Source organism: Miscanthus floridulus, chromosome 15 (genome assembly GCF_019320115.1).
Source record: "Miscanthus floridulus cultivar M001 chromosome 15, ASM1932011v1, whole genome shotgun sequence".
NCBI lineage: Eukaryota > Viridiplantae > Streptophyta > Magnoliopsida > Poales > Poaceae > Miscanthus > Miscanthus floridulus.
In genome coordinates, this window is record NC_089594.1 from 22,898,153 (window position 1) to 22,921,430 (window position 23,278).

Here is a 23,278-nt window from a genome sequence, read left to right on the forward strand (position 1 = left end):
GTCCGGTCACTTGCCACCAGACGCGTCCGGTCGCAAGTTCGCCGCTCCGGAACCTCTCTGTACTCGATCAGACGCTGATGTCCTACGTCCGGTTAGTTTTACCGCCAGTGTCTGATCACTTGCTGAGTGTGTTGTTGGACTAATGAATAGTGCCATCAGTGCGTCCGGCCGATTCACTTGTTCAGCGTCTGGTCGCTGCTTGCTGATGCTGAGCCACTGATCGGAGCGTCTAGTCACTTTTCTCCAGCGTCCCGTCCGGCGTTCGGTCAGTTCTGTGAGCTCGTTTCTTCGTGATCTTGCGTACGGCTTGGTTCCTATCTTCGTGCTTGGACTTTGCTTGATATCTTGGGTCTTCTCTTGTGCTCCTAAGGTCTTGCTTGTGGTGTTGATCCTCGGATCATCACGTCGCCTTCGTCCAAGTCACGTCTTGCACTCTATTGAACTACAAAATAAACACTTGCAAATTCATTAGTCCAATTTGGTTGTGTTGGTCATCAAACACCAAAATCCAAAGTAAATGGGCCTAGGGTCCATTTTCCTTACAATGATGCACCCCATGAAATGCATCCACACTTTACCAAGTCTCCAAATTCCCCGAAGTCCATAGGACTTCTCACTTCCCTTTTGGGATCCAAACCTTTTTGGTGCTCTTCATGTTGGAAATGATTTCCTTTGGCACCCAAAAGCGTTTGACCCCATTGTTGGCTTGCTTGTTTACCTTGATGGCCACTACCTTGTCATTTTTCTTGTCTTTTAGCAAGTATGGTGTGGAGGTCTTCTTGTCCACCTTGTTGGTGTAGGTGTTGGAGAGCTTGCTTGCTTGCTTCTTCTCTTTCTTCTTTGCTTCTCCCCCATTCTTCACCTTGCACTCATAGGACTTGTGACCTTGCACTCATAGGACTTTTGACCTTCCTTGTGGCACACGTAGCAAATCACGGTTTGTTCTTCATCAAGCTTCTTCACTCCCTTGATGGTGTTATCTTGATGAAGTTAGGCTTGCTTCGCCACGCCTTTCACTTGAGTCAAGTCCTTGGTGAGGCGAGCTACTTATTGCTTGAGTTGCTCATTCTCCTTTACAACCTCTCTGTGTGCATGTATCTACAACAACTTTCTCAATACAAACTTGGTTGCACAAGGATAAGTCTAAACATAAATCATTATAAGAAGTAGAGGCATCCTTTTTAGACATATTAGAACTTTTCTTTTTAGATGCCTTGGTAGGGGTTGCACTAATGGCTTCAAGATTAGCAACTTTATTAGTTAGCTCATCACAATGTTTGCACATGATTTCCATTTTAGCAAGCAAACTTTTATAAGCATCTTGTGAGCTAGCTAACTTTTCTTTTAATTTTTAATTTTTCTTTATAAGTTGCTCATCATTGATTGTGCATGCATTTGTTGTTGCACTAGCCTTAAGTTGCTCAATTTTAGTAGATAGTTCAACATTGAGATTAGCAAAATTCTCATATTGTTCAAGCAAAATTTTATATACTTCTTGTGAACTATCTAGCTTTTCTTTTATTTTTCTGAGCTTCTTTTGTTGACTAGTGCAAACTTTACCATAATTAAGATTTTGTTGCACAATTTCTTCATAAGAAGGCATTTCATCATCACTATCACTCTTACTAGAGGATGAGCTTTCGTTACCTCGTGTCATAAGGCACATATGAGAAGAGCTTGATGATGAGTGCTTACGCCCTCGCCTCTTGTGATGATGTTCTTCTTCACTTGAAGAATCATCCCATGATCTTATTTATGTGAGGGCATGGTTCTTGCATGCATTCTTCTTTGTCTTGGGTGTGGGCTTGTTTGGACACACTTCAACAAAGTGCCCCAACTCGCCGCATCCATAGCATCCTCTCTTTCTTTGCTCATTTCTTTGATTGGTGAAAATGAGATCTTGGATTTGGATAGGCACACCACTGACATTGAGCTTTTGGATCATCTTCTCCACCTTGTTGATTAGTTTGATTGATTCTTCATCAAGATCAGAGGTGGAGGAGGAAGATTGATCATCATCACTTGAATCATCATCATCATCATCATCATCATCATCATCATCATCATCATCATCATCATCATCATCATCATCATCATCATCATCATCATCATCCTTATCTTCTTCTTCATCGTCACTTGAGGAGCTTGAGCTTGAGCTTGCCTCAACTTGCTTGCCCTTCATCTTCTTTTTCTCGCTGCATGCGAGAGCTTTGTCTTTGCTTGATGAAGAGGCTTCTTCTTGACCCATCTTGCATGACATTTCAAATGCCACTATCTTGCCAATGGATATGGCCGGGGTCATGGTGCTTAAGTCCTCCATATTGTGAAGTATGGTGATGATGCTTGCATATTTCTTTTGTGGTAGCACAGAGATGATCTTCCTCATGATGTCCGCATCATCTAGCTTTGTTAATCCTATAGAATGGAGCTTATTGATAATTAGATTCAAACGAGAATACATATCATGAATAAGCTCATCATCATTCATTTCAAAGGAATCATAATTTTGTTTAGCTAAACAATGTTTTTGCTCACGGACATTACTTATGCCGTCATGGAGCTCTTGAAGTTTTAACCAAATTTCATGTGCCGTATTTAAAGTGAACACATGGTTAAACACATCCATGCTAAAAGATTCAAACAAGCAATTTTTTTCTCTAGCATTGAAATGAATTTCCTTTTCATCACTCTTCGTGGGTTTATCGGGATTCTTAATGGGTTTCATCCCGTCACGAGTGACTCTCCAAACTCTCAAATCAACCGCCTCAAGGTAGCATGCCATTCTAGCTCTATAGTATGGGAAGTTAGTCCCGTCAAAATGCGGAAGTCTAGAGGTATCCATCCCAACCACTCTAAATAGCGTCGGCTCAACGGCGGTTAAGCCAAAGGTCCAAATTGAGCTAACTGGCTCCGATACAAATTAAAAGGGGACCGTGACGCCTAAGAGGGGGGGGGGGGTGAATTAGGCAACTTAAAAAACTAACTCTATACTATGGCCTCTTTTTCTAACCCTAGCAAAATTTATGCAATAGATAAACTATCTAAATGTGCAACTACGGTTTTGCTAGTGTGTTGGTATCTCTACCGCAAAAGGAGTAATACAATCAATGTAAATGCGGAAGCTAAAGAGCAAGGTAGATATATGCAAACTCCCGTCGACGACTCCGGAATTTTTACCAAGGTATCGAGAAGTGCGCAAGCTCCCCCCTAGTCCTCGTTGGAGCCCCTCGCAAGGAATCCCTTGCAAGGGCCAAGCTCCTGGTCGGGTAACTCCGTGGATAGCCTCGGGCCTTCCCCATGCGCAAGTGGGTCTCTGATGTTCCTTCCGGCAAGCCTCTTCCGGATGCTCCCCGCCATATTCACTATCAAGCTTCTGGTCAAAACGCCGCGGGCCTTGTTCCCTCCGGTACACGGTGGCGGCCACACCACAAATACGGTTGGTGTGATCTCGCAAGACTACAAGCCCCTCCGATGTACAACAATGGTGCGCGCAAGCACCGAGTGGTAAGAGGTATGCAAACCTCACTAAACACTAGGCCTAAACCTAGAGCAAGCGCATAAGCGGTGGTCTAATCAACCTAAGCACTTCGCAAAGCACCTACGCTAATCACCTAATAAAACACTAAGCACTATACAAGTGGAGATCACTAAAATGGTGTATCAACACCCTTGATATATTTCCTCAGCTCCGCTCCCTTCAAATGGCCGGTTGGGGGTTGTATTTATAAGCCCCACTGAGAAAGTAGCCGTTGGGGACGAAGTCCTGCTTTTCTACTACTGACCGGATGCTGGAGTCATCCTGATCGAACACGTCCGGTCGTCTCGATCGTTGGAGCCGCGAACAACTGGTCGGACGCTGCCAGCGTCTGGTCACTTGCCACTGGATGTGTCCGGTCGCAAGTTTGCCGCTCTGGAACCTTTCTGTACTCGATCGGACGCTGTTGTCCTACGTCTTGTCGATTTGCCGCCAACGTCCGGTCCATGCTGAGTGTGTTGCCGGGCTGATGAACAATGCCATCGGTGTGTCCGGTCGATTCACTTGTTCAGCGTCCGGTCGCTGCTGCTGACGACTGCTATTGCCGAGCCACTGATCGGAGTGTCCGATCACTTTCTTCCAGCGTCCGGTCTAGTGTCTGGTCGCTTCTATGAGCTCGTTTCTTCACGATCTTGCGTGCGGCTTGGTTCCTATCTTCATGCTTGGACTTTGCTTGATATCTTGGGTCTTCTCTTGTACTCCTAAGGTCTTGCTTGAGGTGTTGATCATCGTATCATCACGTCACCTTTGTCCAAGTCACGTCTTGCATCCTATTGAACTACAAAACAATCACTTGCAAATTCATTAGTCCAATTTGGTTGTGTTGATCATCAAACACCAAAATCCAAATTAAATGGGCCTAGGGTCCATTTTCCTTACACCTGACAAAAGCATCACATGCCTGATATTTGTTTTTCAACAAAAACACATGCATCCACCTAGAGTGATCATCAACCAATAGCATGAAGTACCTATTTCCACCTGTTGTTGCTGGTTTTATTGGTCCACACAAATCAACATACACCAGATTGAGTTTTTCTTTAGAGTGCCACTTTGTTGCCTTAGGAAATGGTGGTGGTAGAGTGCCACACCCTAATTGTCGGCGTCGCCACCACCGGCGTGGCCACCGCTACCACCACCACGGCCACACCCTCTGTATTGCTTCCTCCCCTTCTCGGATGAATCGCCGCCCGAGTTCTTCTGTCTGGCTTCCCACTCCGCCAGTGTGAGCAACATCTGCCCACCTTCTGATCTCGCGCCGCCAGCTCCCTGCCACGTGCGCTCCTCGAACGCCTTTAGATGCCCCACCGCCTCATCAAACGCCAGTGTCTTCAGGTCATAAAACTATTCGATACTGGTCACAACATTGAGGTATCAATCGGGCACGATATCAAACAATTTCTTCGCCAACGCAGCATCATCTAGGCTCCCCCCAAACTGTTGTACTTGACCGACATCGCTGTCAGTTTCCCAACAATTTGGTCAAGCGACTCGTCATCCTTCATCCGGATGGCATCAAACTCGCTCTTGAGCGTCTGCAACCGCGCGTCCTTCACCCGATCTGCTCCAACGAAGCGCGCCTTCAGGGAATCCCACACCTCCTTCCTAGTTTTCTTCTTCGCAACTTGCATCAGCAAGTCGTCGGGCAAGCACTATAGGAGATGCGCCCGCACCTTCTTGTCCTTGGCGGTTGCTTTCGCCGCAGCCGCCGCAGACAAGGTCGACGTCCCCGCCTCCGGCTCCACCACCTCCCACACCCCCTGATCTTCCATGATCGCCTGCACCCGAATACACCAACTGGTGTAATTCGTGCTCGTCAGCGGAGGATACACCTGCCGTGTCTCCCCATCGCCTCGTGCTCCCTCTCCCCCGATGACGATCGACATGGACACGATCTGTGGATGTCTCCGTGAGTAAAGAGGCTCCGATACCAGATTTTAGCGAAGGATCTCAAATACTCGCTGTATGGTGGCTAGATCGATCAACAAGAACAATGAACGCAAGAACAAACGATGAACACAGAAGCAACTGCCCGGAGGTTGCTCGGGAGACTGTGCCCTTTTTCACTCACAATGGTTCACGATACAATGCGCCTGACCAGCGGTTCCTGCGATAAAACAACTCAAGGAACTCCTAGCTACTTATACCAGTAGTCTAGCACACACACTTTAGCTAATACAACCGCTAAACAAAGATACATGACTCTAAAAACACACACTGTAGAGAGTTGCGCGTCGTGGGCGCGGTCACCGCAACCGCGGCTCTGCTCTCGCGTTCAACATTCAAACTGAAGCCTTCCCGCCCTGCTCACTTACACCTTCTCCACTGAATGTCTTCACTGTCAGTGTTGACACCATTACTCACCAACAATTGCAACTCAAAGAGGCATCTCCTCATGGTGGGTTATCTTACACTGACATTTGTCTGGCCTGAGCAAAGTATTTTTTGAAGACGTCACCGGAGGGGTGAGAGCCCCACTTGAATGAATTTTCCATTGATGCCGGCAAGCCAGTAGATGGAGGGTACCGAGGCACCTACAAGGGTCCGAAGACCCAGTGTCCAAAGTATTTAAGCTCAAGATGGAAGTTCTGGTAAGTTCAGCATATACATACATCTGTCTGCACAAATTCGATTCTGATCTCGAGTGGTGCCAAGAAACTTAGAACATAGAGACGGCAGCTTGGAAATTTTCTCCGACCAGTAGTGTACTTTGTCACTAAATAACACCGATGTTATCATGAAGTGGGAATAAGGTCTTTCCTCTCTGAACTCTGAAGCATCGCTTCATTATCTGAATGAAATGGCAATTTGTCGCATCGTGCATGTTTACATGTATGGTCTTTGTGAAAATCTAGGAAATCTTAGCGTAGATCCGGTAAACTTGTAAGACAAAAGGACTTGAGAGAAGACAGAATAGATCATTCCGTACTTTCATGATCTGTCACTCCAGCCAGCCAGCACAGAGTAATGGGTGTTTCAGAAAGCAGTACTGGCTTGCATGACCCATACGTTAGAAAGGATGGAGAGAAGGCAGAATAAAGCAACATGGTGAGTTACAGGCAATTCAGCATAGGAAAATCATACTGTGTAAGTGTGTATAAAGATAAAAAAAAATGAAAGCATTGGAACATGGGGCCAAAAATATATTTCCAAAAAAAAAATGAAACAAGAAAGATCAATGTGAGTGGATCAATCCATATTCATGAAGGGGAAACATGCAGGAGGTACAGGCAGTAAGGCCAGCGCAAGGAGTGGACCATATTCATGAAGAGGAAACATGCAGGAGGTGCAGTAAGGCCAGCACAAAGCAGATCTACTTGAACTTTCAGGCACTTGATAAATTAGGCATCAATGAGATTAATGTACAAAGGAAAGCAACTTTCATTGACTCACAGAAGTAACCATAAGAAAGATACAGAAGTTAGTAAAGACGTGAAGATCGAATCTCAAAATACCATGACCATGATACAGCAAGAAATGATAAGCTCATAGAAAATGCAAAATATGGAAGCAAGCAGTTCGGGGTGCTATTTTCAGGAAACACTGGGTCAGTCATCTAGTACACAACAACAATGGAAATGAAATGGCTTTTGATTTCATCTCCATGCTTCGATCCGCTCAACCTTGGAGTTTATCCGGCTCACGATGCTCGCACCTCTTGATTTCTCAGCTGCAGGTGCGGTGCATGTACCAGACTGGCCCTGGCCTTTGCCCTTTCTAGTCCTCCGATTCAGGCTTCGGCTCCCCTTGCCTTGAAGAGAATGTGTAGCTGTCGTGCTGGAAGCATCAGCAATAGCAACTGGGCCAGCAGTTGCAGGTTGTGAGCCACTAGTGGAGTCCTCCGCACTCGTTACTACTTCACTTGTCTGGGCAGTGAAAGCAGCAGTGACTCCTAAAGTGGTATTAGTTTCATTAGACTTATCATCAGTGCTGTGGGCAGGACTGTTCAGAAGGGGCTCTTCCTTGGCAAAAGAAGGGCGCCTAGATCCTTCCTCAAGGAGAGAATCAAGTGTCACGCTGGGTTTCTGATGCCCATTTTCATCAGATGGGTCCTTCTGGGGCAGCAAAACATCCTCTGGAGTGGACTCCTCTCTATCCTTGAGAGTCTTTTGTACCAGCATTTTGAGAAAATTCATCACTTGGACTGCATACATAAGTGCAGTCAAAGGATCTGCCATCTGCATTGTAAGTGTGCTACAGTTAGCATGCCTAACCATTTCATTGCTCGGGGTGAGGTATATTGCTAGTTTGTTAATTGCTATTATATTAACACAATGCAATACCTGAGTCATATTTGGTGCAAAAACCATAGCAATATTGCGATCATTCATCTTGTTTATCTGTTCTTCTTGGACTACATCAGCCATCAGATTAACAGCCCAGTCAAGCAAAGCTGCTTCAGCTGGTGGAAGGCATTTCGCTACCCGAGCACAGTCCTCTTCAGATTGGCATTGCATCACCTGTTCAGGTGGGATAGAGTCCAGAACCCCACTCGGCATTTCTCTAAACCAGGCCTGAAAAGAGATGAAATGTTGAATTGGATGAGAAGTTGAGAACATGCTTTTGTCTTGCCGAGTAAAGTGACTAGCTCGTGAGCATAATAAACAGTTAATGTCAAATAAGTTGACCAAACTCCTTGCCTTCTCCAAAAGCAAGATCATACTACAGAGGAATATTGCTAAATGGCACGATCACAGATCCACAATCACAACTTTGTATGCATTGGGAAGAAAAGGTAATATCATTGCACAAGAAAAAGAGATGCTCAAGAAAGTGAAGTTTGGATTCTCTGGCAGGCGTTGACTTGAAATTCCACCATGATCCTTAATAACTCTCTACTTACTAGACAGGTGATTAAGAAACAGATGCTGCCAATAGAATGATTATGATTGTATAAGTAACATGAAAAAGAAATTAGCTTACTTTGATTAGACCTGCCAAACAGTGGACATCAATGCCATCCGGAACAATTCCACTATTTAATTGGTCTCTCACAAACTCCTCCTGGCTATTCTCTGCATTTATGCGGAAGATACCTTCTGCCTGAAATACAAAATAAGGAAACACTTATTTGATCAGAACAAAGCTTCCAAACACTGAGGGCAACAGACTAAAGAATCATAGGAGATCCTAAAACACGCACCTGAAGACCACCCTGTTCATAAAGGCGTCTCTGCATCATCAAGAGGATTGTTGGGACACTGTTTCCTCTGGAATCATAGGAACACTGCATTGATTCTGTTGAAACTCCGAAGACACTTGCACTGCATATCAGGTTTTAATCAGCCAATGAACAGGATTAGCAAAAGTAAACTTGCAATGGAAGTAACAATTTATGTTTTCAGAAAATGCATATTAGCACTGAAAAACGAGAAAAATAGATGTGACTTGCAAGGTTCAGGGTATGTCCACATGAACACGAGTACCATCCTTGATGCCAAGGCATCTTTTAAATAATCAAATTGTAAATGTTTATGGTGACAATAAATTTCCAATTATCAAGTGATTTTTATTGATCATATACTAGCAATCCCTGAGTTTGAAGATTAGGTGTTAGGTGTTTGTGCCACTTTATCTTCTTTTGGAGCACTAGGCTCCCATCCTTCTATAAAGCAGAACTTTATTCTTTTTAGCTTAATGCTGAAAACCGACATCTTGGAACTCCCAATAAGAAACAAGATACAAGACACCTATGTACTTTTCTTATACTTCGTGCCCTGTCCCTATAATAAGTTAGATAGTATAGCAAAGCACAAAAAAATAATATACCAAGTATTTGAAGCCAAGGTCTACTATACGAACAATAGATGAAGGATAACAAAAAAGTTAAAAACCAAAGTAATTTGCAAGTCTAGTGAAAAGAATAGTGAATAATCTAATCAAGACAAAATAGGCCATACATACATCATGGAATCCCTGGCAACTTTTCGATCTTACTAATGACAGATGATGTAACAACCAACTTGATGTACCTAGTTCAGTCGAAATAATTCTTAGATGAGGTAAGCAAGTACAGCAAAATCATGGATGCTATAAGAGTGCATCAGAAAAATGATTGACCAATTATTTGATAAAACACGCAAAAAAACACGCAGAAATAATTCCAAAGCACATCCACTATCAGAAGACATGCCCATTTCATCAACCATAGTTCAAATCCTGCTAAGGCTGCCAACACAAAAACCAAGTTCATACTTTATAACATTATTCAAATGGAATTCAAACTCCACTTAAAGTTTTGCCTTTTTCAATAATATTTTTCAGATCAAAGCAGCATGGAGGCTGTAACACAAACAAAAGGGACCACCTTTTCAAGGATCAAAACTATAGTACGGAAACAACCATGCCATCAAAATGCTAAAGAGTGGTGAACTATTAACGAACCCGTGTCAAGCAAACATCATTTACATTTTACAACTTTCTAACAGAACAGAATCTAATACTTATTGTCTTCAACTGTTCATATCAAAGCACCACATATATTTGGAATTTAAAGAAGGGGGGAAAATGCAAACACCCTCTAAAATTCAATTTGGAGCTAAAAAAGTTCCATGTTATTTGCATATAAAGTCAGATTTCTGGAAGCGTGAACTCAATACCAATTTGATGAGGACACAACGAGACATACCTCGCACTGGGAGCACGGCGGGGCACTTCGGGCTCGAATTCAACGGGCAGCCCCAGGAATCCATGGAACCTATCGAACGTGACGTGCGCGACGTGCTGCACGTCCGTGGGCAACCCAATCTCCATCCCGCAGCCGCCGTGTTCGCCTTCGCCTTCGCCGCCGCCCACCGTCCTGCACCCGAGCAGCGACTTCCGCAGCAGCTCAAAGAGCAGCGCCAAGAACGACCACCGCTCCTCTTCCTCCTCCGCCGCCTCTTGCCCGCGCAGTTCAAGGAGTCGTCGGCTCCCTGCAGATCCCGCAGTGCGCTCCGGGCTGCCGCTTCCTGGGAGCACGTCGCTGTCGGCATTGGCTAAATAGCGCAGCGCTGAGGAAGAGGAGGAAGAAGCGGAGGCGCGGCTTGCGGTGGAAGCGAGGTTGGTCGGGCCCCGGAGGAGCGCCACCTCCGTCATTGCTTCCTCCTTTTCGAATTCTCACTGGAATTATGAGCTGTGAAGTGCGGTGTAGGACCGACCGATTTTGGGGGGCCGATTCAGGATGAGTTTTCTTGGGAATTTCGCTGATGGTGGAGGAGGGGCCAAATGCACCAAGAAATGATTGGGGATTCTCAGTGGAGTTCTTGGTGCGCCCCCTATTTAGGATTTCTTGATGCTTGCTTTCTTCCGGAGATTGGGATTGTTGGGGCAGGATGGGACTGGAAGGGGAGGAGGATTGGTTGTGGTGGTGCGCGTGGTCCAAATCCACGAACTCAAATCGCAACAAAAAACAATTGCCGCGTCGAGAAATGGACAACAAAAGGGGAATTTTTTTTTAACTCCAGCAAGGAAACTTTAGGCAGAAAAAGACGCAATTTTTAGCAGGAGATGATGAACTCTCGTGGGGCGTTTGGTGGAGAATGGATAGGATTTTTGTGGAGGTGGAGTTGGATTGAAGGGAGGGCTTGAGCTGGAGCTGATGGCACCATCATTCGTCTCCTGCTCCTACTCCTCTCCTTCCCCTTTACGGACACGGGACACATGGATGCGAGCTCATGCGCATGCTCTCCTCGCTTCTCGTTCACGCGTGCGTTTCTTCACTGTTTAGCTACCCATCATCTCAGGCTCGGAGGAAGTCTAGCCTTTTGTAACTGTCTCGAATTGCCTACGTGACCGGAAGTTTATGTGATGGATTAACTGTAAAACATATCATGGCTTTTTTTTATTCAACATATCATGGCTTTTTTTTATTCAACATATCATGGCTTTCAGAGTACTTGAGTGTTTTAACTGCTGTTAGGTGTTCTTGTCTCCTTTTGGACCCTACAGGTTTCCAGCTTCTACATTTTTATTTACAGGTTTTGCAGTACACTGTTGTTATTATATATATTATATATAAAAAGTAAACAAGAGGCTAACCGGGACTAGGAGGCGTAAATATTTCTACCAATATCATGAAGAAAATTTGTGCTCAAACTCAAACTAACGACTAAAAAAGAACCAAAACGAGGGTTCTCTCTTCCAAACAGTGTCAAAACTGTGAAGCGGAAGGTATTCACTGTAGGGTCCATTTTGTCTTTGTGGTTCATTTGCATCGTACCAAAAGTCGTAATTTGGTCCATAAAAAAAGTCGTAATTTGGTTCAACTAAAGAAAAAGGTCCAATTTGGCAGCTACGGACAAAAGGTTAATGGTACAGCAAAAAAAAATGGCTGATAAGAGTAATCAAATACCGGCTCCGTCATGTTTCAATTTGTACCGGGAACTTTTACTGACGTGTGTTAATTGACATGTCCTCAAAGTTGTCTACCATGAGGAACGCTGTACTATACCGGCAGAAACCTTTTGCCCCAGCGGCTCATCAACTTAATTACTACTACTTCATACTGGAAATGCATTTTTTTGTTGTTGTTTTTCATCCGGGGCCTGTTTAGATTCCAAAAATTTTCATCCCAAAGTGTCACATCGAATCTTGCGGCACATGCATGGAGTACTAAATGTAGACGAAAAAAAAACTAATTGCACAGTTGGATGAGAAATCGCGAGACGAAACTTTCGAATATAATTAGTCCATAATTAGACACTAATTACCAAATACAAACGAAAGTGCTACAGTAGCCAAAACCAAAAAAAAATTCGCCATCTAAACGCGCCCTAGACCATTGTCCATTTGTTTGTGGTTTGTGCAAGGAGAAAGACGTCACATGCCATGCCATGCCATTCATCATCTTTCTTCAGGTGTCAGAGACAAGATCTGCTAGAGCATTACAGGAGAAATGAATTGGAATATATATACTCCAGACTCCAGTATAGTATAGGATTCCTCTGCTGATCACATGATGGGCATGTGCTCTTTCTTGTCAGTAGTCAGTATTGGGCTCACAAGTCACAACAGGAGATTTTGGTTTAATTCAGGTTTCAGAACTACTAGCGTATCACCCTGTTCGTTTGAATTTGTTTAGCTGATAAGCCATGGCTGAAAAATACTGTTTGACTGATTTGGTGTGAGAGAAAAATAATGTTCGTTAACTGAAAAAGTACAGTTTATAAGCCAAACAAGCCCCCAAACAAACAGGGTGTATATATCTGAAGGAATTTAAGACCTAACGTACAGCCAACAAGAGCTGATGAATCATTAAACTTTAGGTATGCCCAATTATTTGACTAATTAGGTGCCAGCTAGTGCAATTTAAGTCTTCATGCATTTAATCCTTGCCAAGGCAATACACATGCGTGTCAATTAAGCTGAAACAACATTCTGCCGTATCCTACCATAGTACTTTAGCTCCTAATAGGGCGGTTGGTGGGTAGTCAAGTGCGAAAAGATATGGCAGCGAGTGCTACTAAAGTAATGAAGAACTTGGTTATAATTAGTGGTGAAGTTAGAGCAAATTAGTAGAGAGAAAGGTGTGACTGTCTCACGGGTGTATGGACTTGGGCCATAGAGAATGCATGAATGATGAAATTTTGGACTTCATCACTAATTTATATTTTTGCAATGGAGGATGGGGGCATATGCACCCACTTCTTCGTATATATCTATATAAGACAACTTCACTTGAACTACTAATTACGCATCGTACATATATATTAGTATTTTTGTATATATTTGATCAAACATAAAAATTGTTGTCTATGCATCACATATCCAACCCATATAGTACCAACTACACCATAGCATCTGTTGCTGCTGCTCGGGCTCATCGCCATGGAACTGCGAACCTGCCGTGGGCTCCAGTGGCGAAGCGTGGGATGAAATTAAGGGGGGTTAATTCCAGTATGCATTTGTATACTTGGGATTTATGAGCTTGTAAACAGATGAGCGAGTACACATGTTGGTTACTGCAATTCAGTGAAAAAGGAGACTTTGAGCAGATGGCGGCATTCCATGTCTTCATGACAATATGAGCTCCAACTAGTTACATACAACATGTACATAATTGAAGGGCAGCATTTGTTTGCATGCATGCATGCAGAATTACTCAAGGCAAGGGGGGCAACAACCTAGTTTCACCTTAACGTAGCTCCGTCAGTGGTGGGCTCACTCCACGTTTAGGGTGTGTTTGGATCCGGCTACTAAAATTTAGGAGGTGTGTCAGGAGGATGTTGTATAGGGTGTTCGAATACTAATAAAAAATAAATTACATAATCCGTTAGTACTCAACGAGACGATTTTTTTAAGCATAATTAACCCGTCATTAGCATATGTTTACTGTAGCAAAAATATTGTCAAATCATGGATTAATTAGACTCAAAAGATTCATTTCGTAAATTAGTCGCAAACTATGTAATTAGTTTTGTAATTAGTCTATATTTAATACTCCATGCATGTGTCAAAACATCCGATAGGACAGTGACTAAAATTTAGGAGTGGCAACCAAACACCCCCTCACGGGATCGATAATCGGGATCAAGTCAGCTTTATATTTAATAGTGTGTGAGTCTTGTGATTCATTCGTGTGGCGGCACTCATAGTGAAAAATTAGCATGTACCACTACTAACAAAATTTGAGTGGGGACATGTGTCCTCGCTCCATATAATCTAGGTCCACCCCGGCCGGGGACATGCGAGTGGGATATCTTTGGGTGCACATGCGGGCTCTCGTGAGAGGACGGGCCTTCCCGGCAGAGCGCATCGGCAAAGAGCTAGCGATGGTTCTTCCACCTCTGCATAGTGCATACAATGACAATGCTCCTTCTGACTTGATTAGTCTGTGTTTTGTTCCCAAAAAGTTTTTCAAAAAGTGCTACAATCTTACGATACATGCATGGAGCATTAAATATAGACGAAAAAAAACTAATTACACAGTTTGGTTGGAAATCGCGAGACGAACGTTTTAAGCCTAATTAGTCCATGATTGAATACTAATTGCCAAATAAAAACGAAAATGCTACAGTAACCAAATTTCCAAATTTCGTGAACTAAACACAGCCTAAGTGTTATACCGAAGCACCTGCTCCACCACCACTAGCACCAAACCAATGTCAACACTTGGCGTTGCGCGGCATGTGCGATCTAACACTCAGTTGCGTGACCAAATCAATGTCAACAATTGGCCTGACAATAACATGAGAGCCAGTATCCAGCTTGCCAAGACATAGGCTAGTTTTACTCTTACTGTTGCCAGAAACCAAACTGACTCGTAACATACTGTTGTGTTGAAAATGCTGGAATTACAACAATGGAGATTTATATTAGAAGTTCTATTTGGATCTTTAAATATATAATGCAAGTTCAGTGCAAAAAGACGCTCATAATAAGATGCTAGCAGTTTGACAAGGATTCGGTTTCTCCTAGAGGGTTCCGACTTCTCTTGTAAATCAGCTTCTCTAGTGGAGATGAAACCGTTTAACAAAAATAGTTCCAATGGCATTTGTATAATAATCAGAGAAGCCATGTTTTCACGACTTCGGCTCCTCAGCAAAAAAAAAAAAAAAAAAAAAAAAAAAAAAGACTCCGACACCTCCGAACTCCTTGTAATAAGCCGTTTTTAAATGGTCATTTAGCATAACTTCACAGCAAAAGCCGCAAGAAGCCGAAACCGTGCCAAAGGGTCCTTAATATGTAAAACGAGGAATGATGGGCAAGTCACTAGAAAGACTAGCCAGTGGTAGTTTTCTTTTCTGACCGAGTTTGTGTTGTAAACTGCTTTCACAAAAATGAAAAGTTGCTCGCTAGCGTCGTCAATGCTGAAGGTTCGATACTTGGATTGTGCGATGGCACGATGACATATATTACTGACGGTTAACAATTTGTTTATTTGGCCAGCCAGCTAGGAGATAGCAGGCGCAGACGACTTCTTTTGTGTGTGGGAGAAGCACAAGGGCATACAACCAGGTAGTAGCAGATGTTGAGCAATGGACAATCTTCCACTTTCTCTGTCTCAAAATAACTATATATCATATTTTTCAAAGTCTAACTAAATTTATAAAAAATAATGTAATTATTATAATATGGAATTAATTAATTACGCATCGTACATATATTAGTATATTTTTGTATATATTTAATCAAACATAAAAATAGTTGGCTTCGTGAAAAATAAGATATGTAGTTGCTTTAAGACGGAGAGAGTATGCTTTACATATCCAAACTACTGTAGCATATGCTGGAAGCTGTTCTGGAATCATCATACAATACAAGAAAGTCTTGTTACGTACAGTAAATGAAGGTTCAGTATACTACCGAAGAATAAACTGCCGTCTAGTATTCTCCAGGAGTAAGCAAGAGAGTGGCCAAATTAAACTTTGAGGACGGCTACTTAGCTGGCGAGAAAGCAAAAAAATCAAGCTGATGTCAATGTCAATTACAGGCGTCCACCGTCTAGGCCCCGTTCGCTTCGTTGAAAATACAAGGCGAAACATTGTTCCGGCTGATTTGTTGTGAGAGAAAAACACTGTTCTGACTGAAAACAAGCTGAAAAGTACGAATTATAAGACAAGCGAACATGGCCGTACGTTGTTTTTGCATGTCCATCAGACAGTGCAATGCAAAGCAATACCTGCCGTTGGAACGTCCCTCTGCCTCTGCGTCGTCATGTCTTCGCCGCCTGCTTCAAGAAGTCGCTCACACGGCACCATCCGACTAGCGCAAATACCCTGCTGCGTTCTTGCCTTCTTGGAATTGTGCACAACAACAGTATGCCAGCATCAGGAGGCAAATCCTTCACTTCAGAAGTAACTCTATGCCTTGTTGGAGAAAGCTGACATGGAAGCTTCAATTGATAATACATAAATAGAATCTTATTTATTTGTTAGATGGCAGTTAAGTTGAGCTGTTGTATTTTATTGAATGTAAGCCCATGCCGCATCTGAATTCTGAAGATGCTGAAGCACCGCTGCTCACGTGGCAATGGATTGAATGAAACCTCGTCTACAATGCAGCCGCCTTTACGGTGACCGTGCACTGTAGTCTGTCGCATAAGGAACAGATTTCTTTCACTAAGGTTTTATTGTGTTTACATAATATATTAATATAGAAGTAGCTCTGCCCCTCGCTTGAGTCCTCTCTAATAACAACATAAACCAAACTAACCACAATTATTACATACTCTGGACTCTGCCAAGTTTCATAAGAAAACAAAACCACAATGTTTGTTGATATAATAAGTTATCCAATACATTGATCTCAAGAAAACCACACAAGGGAGCTGAACAACGACATGACTACATGACAGGAGTTGAACTTCCGCGCTGGCACCCAATTCTGCTGCTGCTGCTGCTGTGAAACCAACTTGTTCTTGGCTGTTTCCACAAGCGTCTGAAGCGTCACATAGCCTGCATTCTCGTCAGCACCGCCGGTCATAACCACGTACCTTTCGAGGTGAACCATGCATGTTCCTCACGGCGTACTCCAGTTCCTTGACAATGTTCTCCTGCCGGAAGTAATAGCCGGGGCTGATGGTGTCGAGCTCCGTCATCCACATGACCAGCTTAGTCGCAGACTTCATGATCGCCAGGCAGAGGCAGGCTTCATCCTCGCTCTCACTGTGGTTCGTCATCTCTATGATCCTCTTCAGCGTCTCTGCAAAAATAATGTTGTTCGCCATTGGAAGCCCTGTGCCCGCATCCGCAAAAGCCTCTGCTGTCGCAAGCTTCTCACGTATCTGCACTGCGAGGCATAAGAACGACGCGAGAAAGTTGCTGTTCCTCTTGTCAAGCTCGGCAATGTTTGTAGTTTCAGTCACTATCGCTTTAAGAACCTGCAACAGTAAAGGTGAACATGCATGAATTTCACGTATCTTAATATTCTGTGAAAACAAAATCGATATGCACGCACGTACAGTGGACAGTGCATTGGCTACTGAGCTGAGGCTATTGATCCTATCCTGATGATCTGCTCGGGACCGGGCACACATTTGTGCCAAAATTTCTGCAGTCACTGCCCTGTACTCCTTGTTAGTTGATCTCCACCAGGCCTACTAGTCCCTTGTATCTGCGTCCTGATCGTTGGCGCCCAACCCTAATATGGTTGGTGGGTCCCTGTCGCATAACACTATAAAAGATAGGTAGGGATCAGGCTCTAACTACGAGGTTGACCGGAGCTGATGTAACCACGAGCAGAAAACCTAACATGATCTTAAGAGGGTGCTGCCAGCGACGGGAAGCCCCACCGACTCCGCTGTACCTCTGCATCGCCACTGGACCTCGTCTTCACCACGCTGGACTCCACCGCGCCGAGCTCCCTCGATACCGGCGTCCACGAGGCTGCGGCGCAACTACGCCAGGGTGAACTAGAGGAACCCTAAGTAAGATGCTTACCCCGATCTATGGTTTAGAGGCACATTTGTTTCTAACAATGGTATCAAAGCCAATGTTGCTAGTGTGTGGATCTAGTATGGGGTAAAGCATTGAAAAGAAATCACAAGGGTTCGATCTGTTTCGGATTGAAACCCTAACCCTAACCGGGTAAAAGAAAATTGAAAAGAGACCGGGGGTGGCGGACGCCACTGAACTCCCGGTCACCACCGTCACCGCGCGGGGAAAGGTGCCGCACCGCCGTCTTCGCCGGCGCACGGCAAGAAAAGAACTGACCCAGTTCGGATCTGAGAAGAGGAGAGAAAGAGGTCTCGGTACGCGAAGCCGAACCCTAACCAACAAAGCACTCACTGGGGAAGAAGAATAGTGACTCCAGTGAGTCAAACCCTAACTCTAACCCCAACCCCAAATCGGTTCAACTCCAAAGGAAAGGAAAGAAGATCCAAAAGAGAAGAAGGGGAAGAGGGGAAGGGGCTTATCTCGTCGATCTCGAATCAAAACTGAGAGGAAAACCGAATCGGGTTCAACCAAACCCTAACCCTAACTCGCGGCGAGGAAGGGGAAGAGAGCGTTTCGGTACAAATAGAATAGAAAAGAAATCAAATGAAAGAGATGAACCGAATCGAATGAATCGAATCGGGAAAAGAAACCCTAACCCTAGATCCCCAAATCGTTTGAATCCGAGAAGAACAAACAAGAACCAAATCGGAGAAGAAGGGGAAAAAGGGGAAGGGACCTACCTCGTCGTGCGTCGGGCTGACCCTTTGCCGGTGTGGGAGAAGAAGGCCGAGCCGGGGGAGCTGTTTCGCCTGGGCTCGGCCAAGGGGGCGCCACGGCCAGGCCGCTCGACGGCGGCGCGCTCATCCGCTAGGGAGCGCGCACGCCGGCGAGGGGGCCAGCGATGGCACCATGGCTGCCCGCTCCACCGCTTCGCTCGCTCGGTGCGCCGCGCGGCTGAGAGAGAAAGGCAAAGAAGAAATGGACTAGGTTTAAAGGGGGTTGGCCGCGCGGGGGAGCGTGATCTCGCCGCCGCGAACGACGGCGCCATCTCTCTCTCTCTCGGCTCCGGTTGCTGCTCACTGCTGCTGCGTTGAGTGAGAAGGAGCGCGGGCGTAGAGAGAGAAGAGGGAGGGGCGAATGACGCTTGGGTTTCAGCGGAGGCGCTGAGGTTGCCGTTTTGATCTGCCGAGAGGCGCGCGTGGCCGTCCGATCTGCATCAACGGCGTAGATCAACCGGGCCAGAATCAGGCCCAGGCGGGCGCGAGCGGGAGGCCGCTTTGCCGGCCCAGGCCCAGGTTGCGGTCTGGGTGCGGGTAGCGCGCATGCATGGACTACTGTGGCAGGCCGGGCCGCGCACAGTTGTTGTTGGGCCGGTACTGTAGCTGTAGGCTGGGCCACAATGAACATTAAATAAAGTTTCGAGTATTTAATTTTTAGAAGCAGATTTTGATGATATTTGTCTACTTTAAATATCTCTGTTAAAATTTGAACTAACAGGATAATTTTTCAGAGAATATTTGAGAAAAGTTTAATGCTTCTGAAAAATAGATAATGAATTTTTTCATGTTTCCGCTGCTAAAGAAATAGTTGATTCTTCGGTTATTTTGAACCAACGTGATATTTAATTAGAGAAAAAGAGATTTTGATATGATTATGATATTATTTTCTGACCAACGTTGTTAATCACAATATCGTAATTTTAATGATCTTATGCATTAATTCTATTTCTGCCCAACGGTGATGTAGAATTAGTGTATAAGAACAGTTGTAAATTTTAATAATTTATGCATTAATTCTATTTCTGCCCAATGGTAATGTAGAATTAGTGTATAAAAACAGTTCTATGTTTTAATTTTGACCAATGTTGAAATCAAGGCATGCAATTGTTGTTATTTTTTATGTTAACAAAAGTTTGACCAGACCTTCATCTTGGCTGAGGTGAACTGGGTAGTCACCTCACCGTATTCCACTGAGCCTGTGGCACCAGTGAGGAAGACAAACGAGGCTAATGCCGCTTGGGCAACTAAAGAGAGGGATTTTGAATCCTAAAAGATGTCCTATGACCTTGAGCATAGGAAGCGGGTCACTGCCAATAAGAAATATTTGGCTGTGATAAAGAATACGATTAAGCCTGCAATTGTGGGCTCAATCCCAGAGTGTGACACGGTCACCGAGTATCTCGATAGAATAAAGAGTCGGTTCACTGGCTCTTCAAAGACATATGCTACCCAGCTGATAAAGCAACTGATGACAGAGAGTTAATCTAGAAATGGTGGTATTAGAGAGCTCACGATGCATCATCGAAATTATGGCACTGTCGTTTATGCCATATTTCGAGGAGGAGAATAGAAAGACTAGTTAAGAATAATGTGGGGGTATTAACCCCTATACCCTTACGGCTAAGCTTGGGCCGGCCCAGATCGATGGGTCCGGTCCAGCCGAAAGACGACGTGCGGCCTAGCCAACCTAGTTGGAGTCCCGCGCAAGGAGTCAAGGCAGATTTGGCGATCAAGCAGGATCCTGGTCGGTTAGAATAGGAATCCTTATCCGGCCACATATGGCAATTGTAACTGACTAGGATTAGTTTCCAGATCTGTAACCCTGCCCCTCAGACTATATAAGGTGGGCAGGGGATCCCTCTAAAAAATATCTCTCATTGACATACAACAATACCAATCAGACGCAGGACGTAGGTATTACGCCTTCTTAGCGGCCAAACCTGGATAAAACCTCGTGTCTGTCTTGCGTCACCGTCTTGTTTGTGGCTTGCGCATCTGTCTGCCGACAATCTACTACCTTGGGCATACCCCTAGGTAGACTGCCGACCATATTTCGTCGACAGTGGCGCGCCAGGTAGGGGGTGTGCGTATTGCTCTCCAAGCAAACAAGACGGTCATCACCTCTGGCTCCATGGCTACGCCCAACGGCCTCACGTTCACCGTTGGCCAGATCACCTAGACCACCGGCTCCAACGACATCATCGCCATGACCACGGGGGAGGCGTGGATTCAGTCTGTGCCGACCACTACTTCACTTGCGTCGGCTACGGCTCCGACCACTACGGATACGGCTCCGACCACCATGGCTACGGCTCCGACCATGATGGATCTAGCTCCAACCACGGTACATCTGGCTCCGACCACGCCTACGTCACCTTCAGCCATGCCGACAACCCGTCATCCGCTTCCCCGCTACAAAGGGAAGCAGATCGACAATACCGACCTGCTTGACTCCATCGATCGGGTCGGCGCCAAACTCGCTGAAACCCTAGCTCTGGTGAGTACGATTCAAAGTCAACCTAATGAGCAGGTAACCGCTCCCCACAACAGATCTATCTGACCGGCTTGGATCGGTCATCCTACGCGACTTGGAACAGATCTCGTGGTCATATCTACTCCTGAGGGGCGCTCCGCTCGTCGCCAGCCGACCTTCGCAACAGGTCTCCGACTCTCCGAGTATGAAGCCTCGACGGAGAACCACCAGGTCCAACCCTACGGCCTGCGAAACGCTGCTTCTAGCTACGCGTACAACCTACAACGCCGCCCGAATCTATGTTTTATGCGTCAACCTCGACAGAAGCCACGCAACTTCGTCAACATGGTCTGGATTGAAGATCATCATGAAGGATCCATCCACACGATCCAAGAGGGTGACTCCAGCTTCTCGTCTGGCACCGCATCTAATGCCTCCGTCCACACCAAGCTCCAGCATCACGAGGATGAAGGCATTGAGTACAATCTGAATATCTCGGATCACACCCCGGGATTCCCGCAATTCCCGTCTTTCCCGCCAAGGCGAGGGGGTTTGATCAATGTAGTCAGCAATGACGAACCACCGGCAGTTGGCAAAACAGAACAAGAAAGGACTGCACGCGAAGCACGCAACATTGACCGGTTTAATCGCCGGCAAATTGAAGCCGAAGCAGACCAGGAGGCACGGCGCATAAGGGTCCAGCCATGTGACTTCAACGACGCTTTCGACAGGGTGGGAGACTAACAAGTCTTCAGGACTCCAAGTACTAACGTAGCCGTCGCCATGGCGATAATGCAATGGCTACCGAACACCCTGGAAACCCAAGCAGTTCGCGACGAAATACAAGCCTATCTGACGGCTGCTATGGCCCAGACCACGGAGATTGCAAACCAAGCTTGGGCTCCATCCGTGTCAGTCGAGTCAAGCCACAGCCGCCAGCACCCAAGTCGTTCACAGCCACTCAACCAACGTGGCTCGTGCAACAACGATGGCCATGATGGCGGCCAGAATGACAACCGTCGTCGGGACAATGACCACCGAGACAACCGCGACAATCGCCGCGATAACCACGGTCGCAGAGCTAATCCAGACGGCAATCGGGATCACCGTGATGGCAATAACGATCTCTGCCATTACCTCAGTGGACGGGATCTGCGCGCTCGCATCAACCAGAGAGCCGATGATCGAGCATCCTACGAAAGCCACCGCCGTATGGAGTATGACACTACCCACGGTCCGCCGGGTCTGAAGTAGTTTACTCTGCACCTTCGCCAAGTCATATGGCCCAAGAATTTCAAGCTCGAGAAACTTCAGAAATACGACGGCAAGGAAAACCCCAAATTATGGGTCATGCTCTATGAAACTACGTGCCGATCAGCCATGGCTGACGAGCACGTCATGTCTAACTACTTCCCAGTCACTGTTGGTCATGCAGGTCACCAATGGCTGGTTAGCTTGCCGGTGAACTATTTTGATTCTTGGCAGGAGCTCAAGCAGGCCTTCATCGACAATTTCATCGCTACCTGTGAACAACCCGGCAACAAGTACGATCTGCAACGGATCCGAGATCAGAAAGACGAACCACTGCGCGAGTACGTTCGGTGTTTCTCGGAGATGCGCATCAAGGTCCCATCAATCTCCGACAATGAGGCAATCGAGGCTTTCGTCACTGGTCTCCGCTTCCACGATGCCCTAAGAGACAAGCTCCTCCGGAAGAGACCCGAATCAGTCACAGCACTCTTGGCCACCGCTAAGAAATATGCGGACGCCGACGATGCTAAAAAGATAATTGTTGAAGAAGCAGCAAGGGTTCCACGCTTCGACCACCCTCCACACCACGACGATTACCGCAGTAGTCGTGGTCGGAACGACAATTTTGACCACCGCAACCGGCGTAATGACTCCCGCGACCATCGCGACCAACGTAATCAGCGGCGCAACCGCCGTGACGATTACAGGAGCAAGCGTGCTCGGGAAGACGACGGCGAGGTCAATACCGTTAAAAAGGGGGGCGGACATCATAACTACGAAGATGACTACGCCAAAGCATTGAAGGGGCCCTGCTAGCTCCATCCTAAGTCGAACCAAACCATGGAGAATTGCCACGTCCTCAAGACTATCTACACGTGTCAAC

The 23,278-nt window shown here is 45.6% G+C and overlaps 1 protein-coding gene across 1 annotated transcript; it reads right to left on the minus strand.

Moving 5' to 3' along the window:
* Nucleotides 1-6,958: 6,958 nt before the first annotated feature.
* On the minus strand, nucleotides 6,959-11,220 carry LOC136508000 (rho GTPase-activating protein 5-like). The gene is made up of 5 exons (XM_066502591.1): nucleotides 10,164-11,220; nucleotides 8,679-8,799; nucleotides 8,459-8,578; nucleotides 7,819-8,049; nucleotides 6,959-7,713 (listed from the first exon to the last, which is right to left on the minus strand). The coding sequence occupies exons 1-5, from the start codon at nucleotides 10,610-10,612 to the stop codon at nucleotides 7,132-7,134; spliced, it is 1,503 nt and encodes a 500-aa protein (XP_066358688.1). The 5' UTR covers nucleotides 10,613-11,220; the 3' UTR covers nucleotides 6,959-7,131.
* Nucleotides 11,221-23,278: the final 12,058 nt, after the last annotated feature.

Bases quoted from the DNA above. Each gene is read 5' to 3' on its own strand.
- LOC136508000 (XM_066502591.1), bottom strand. From the start codon at position 10,612: ATGACGGAGGTGGCGCTCCTCCGGGGCCCGACCAACCTCGCTTCCACC. The intron at 8,579-8,678 runs GTGCGTGTTTTA...TTTGTATTTCAG, and splicing joins ATGAACAGGGTGGTCTTCAG to GCAGAAGGTATCTTCCGCAT. The intron at 7,714-7,818 runs GTATTGCATTGT...CTTACAATGCAG, and splicing joins TTGCACCAAATATGACTCAG to ATGGCAGATCCTTTGACTGC.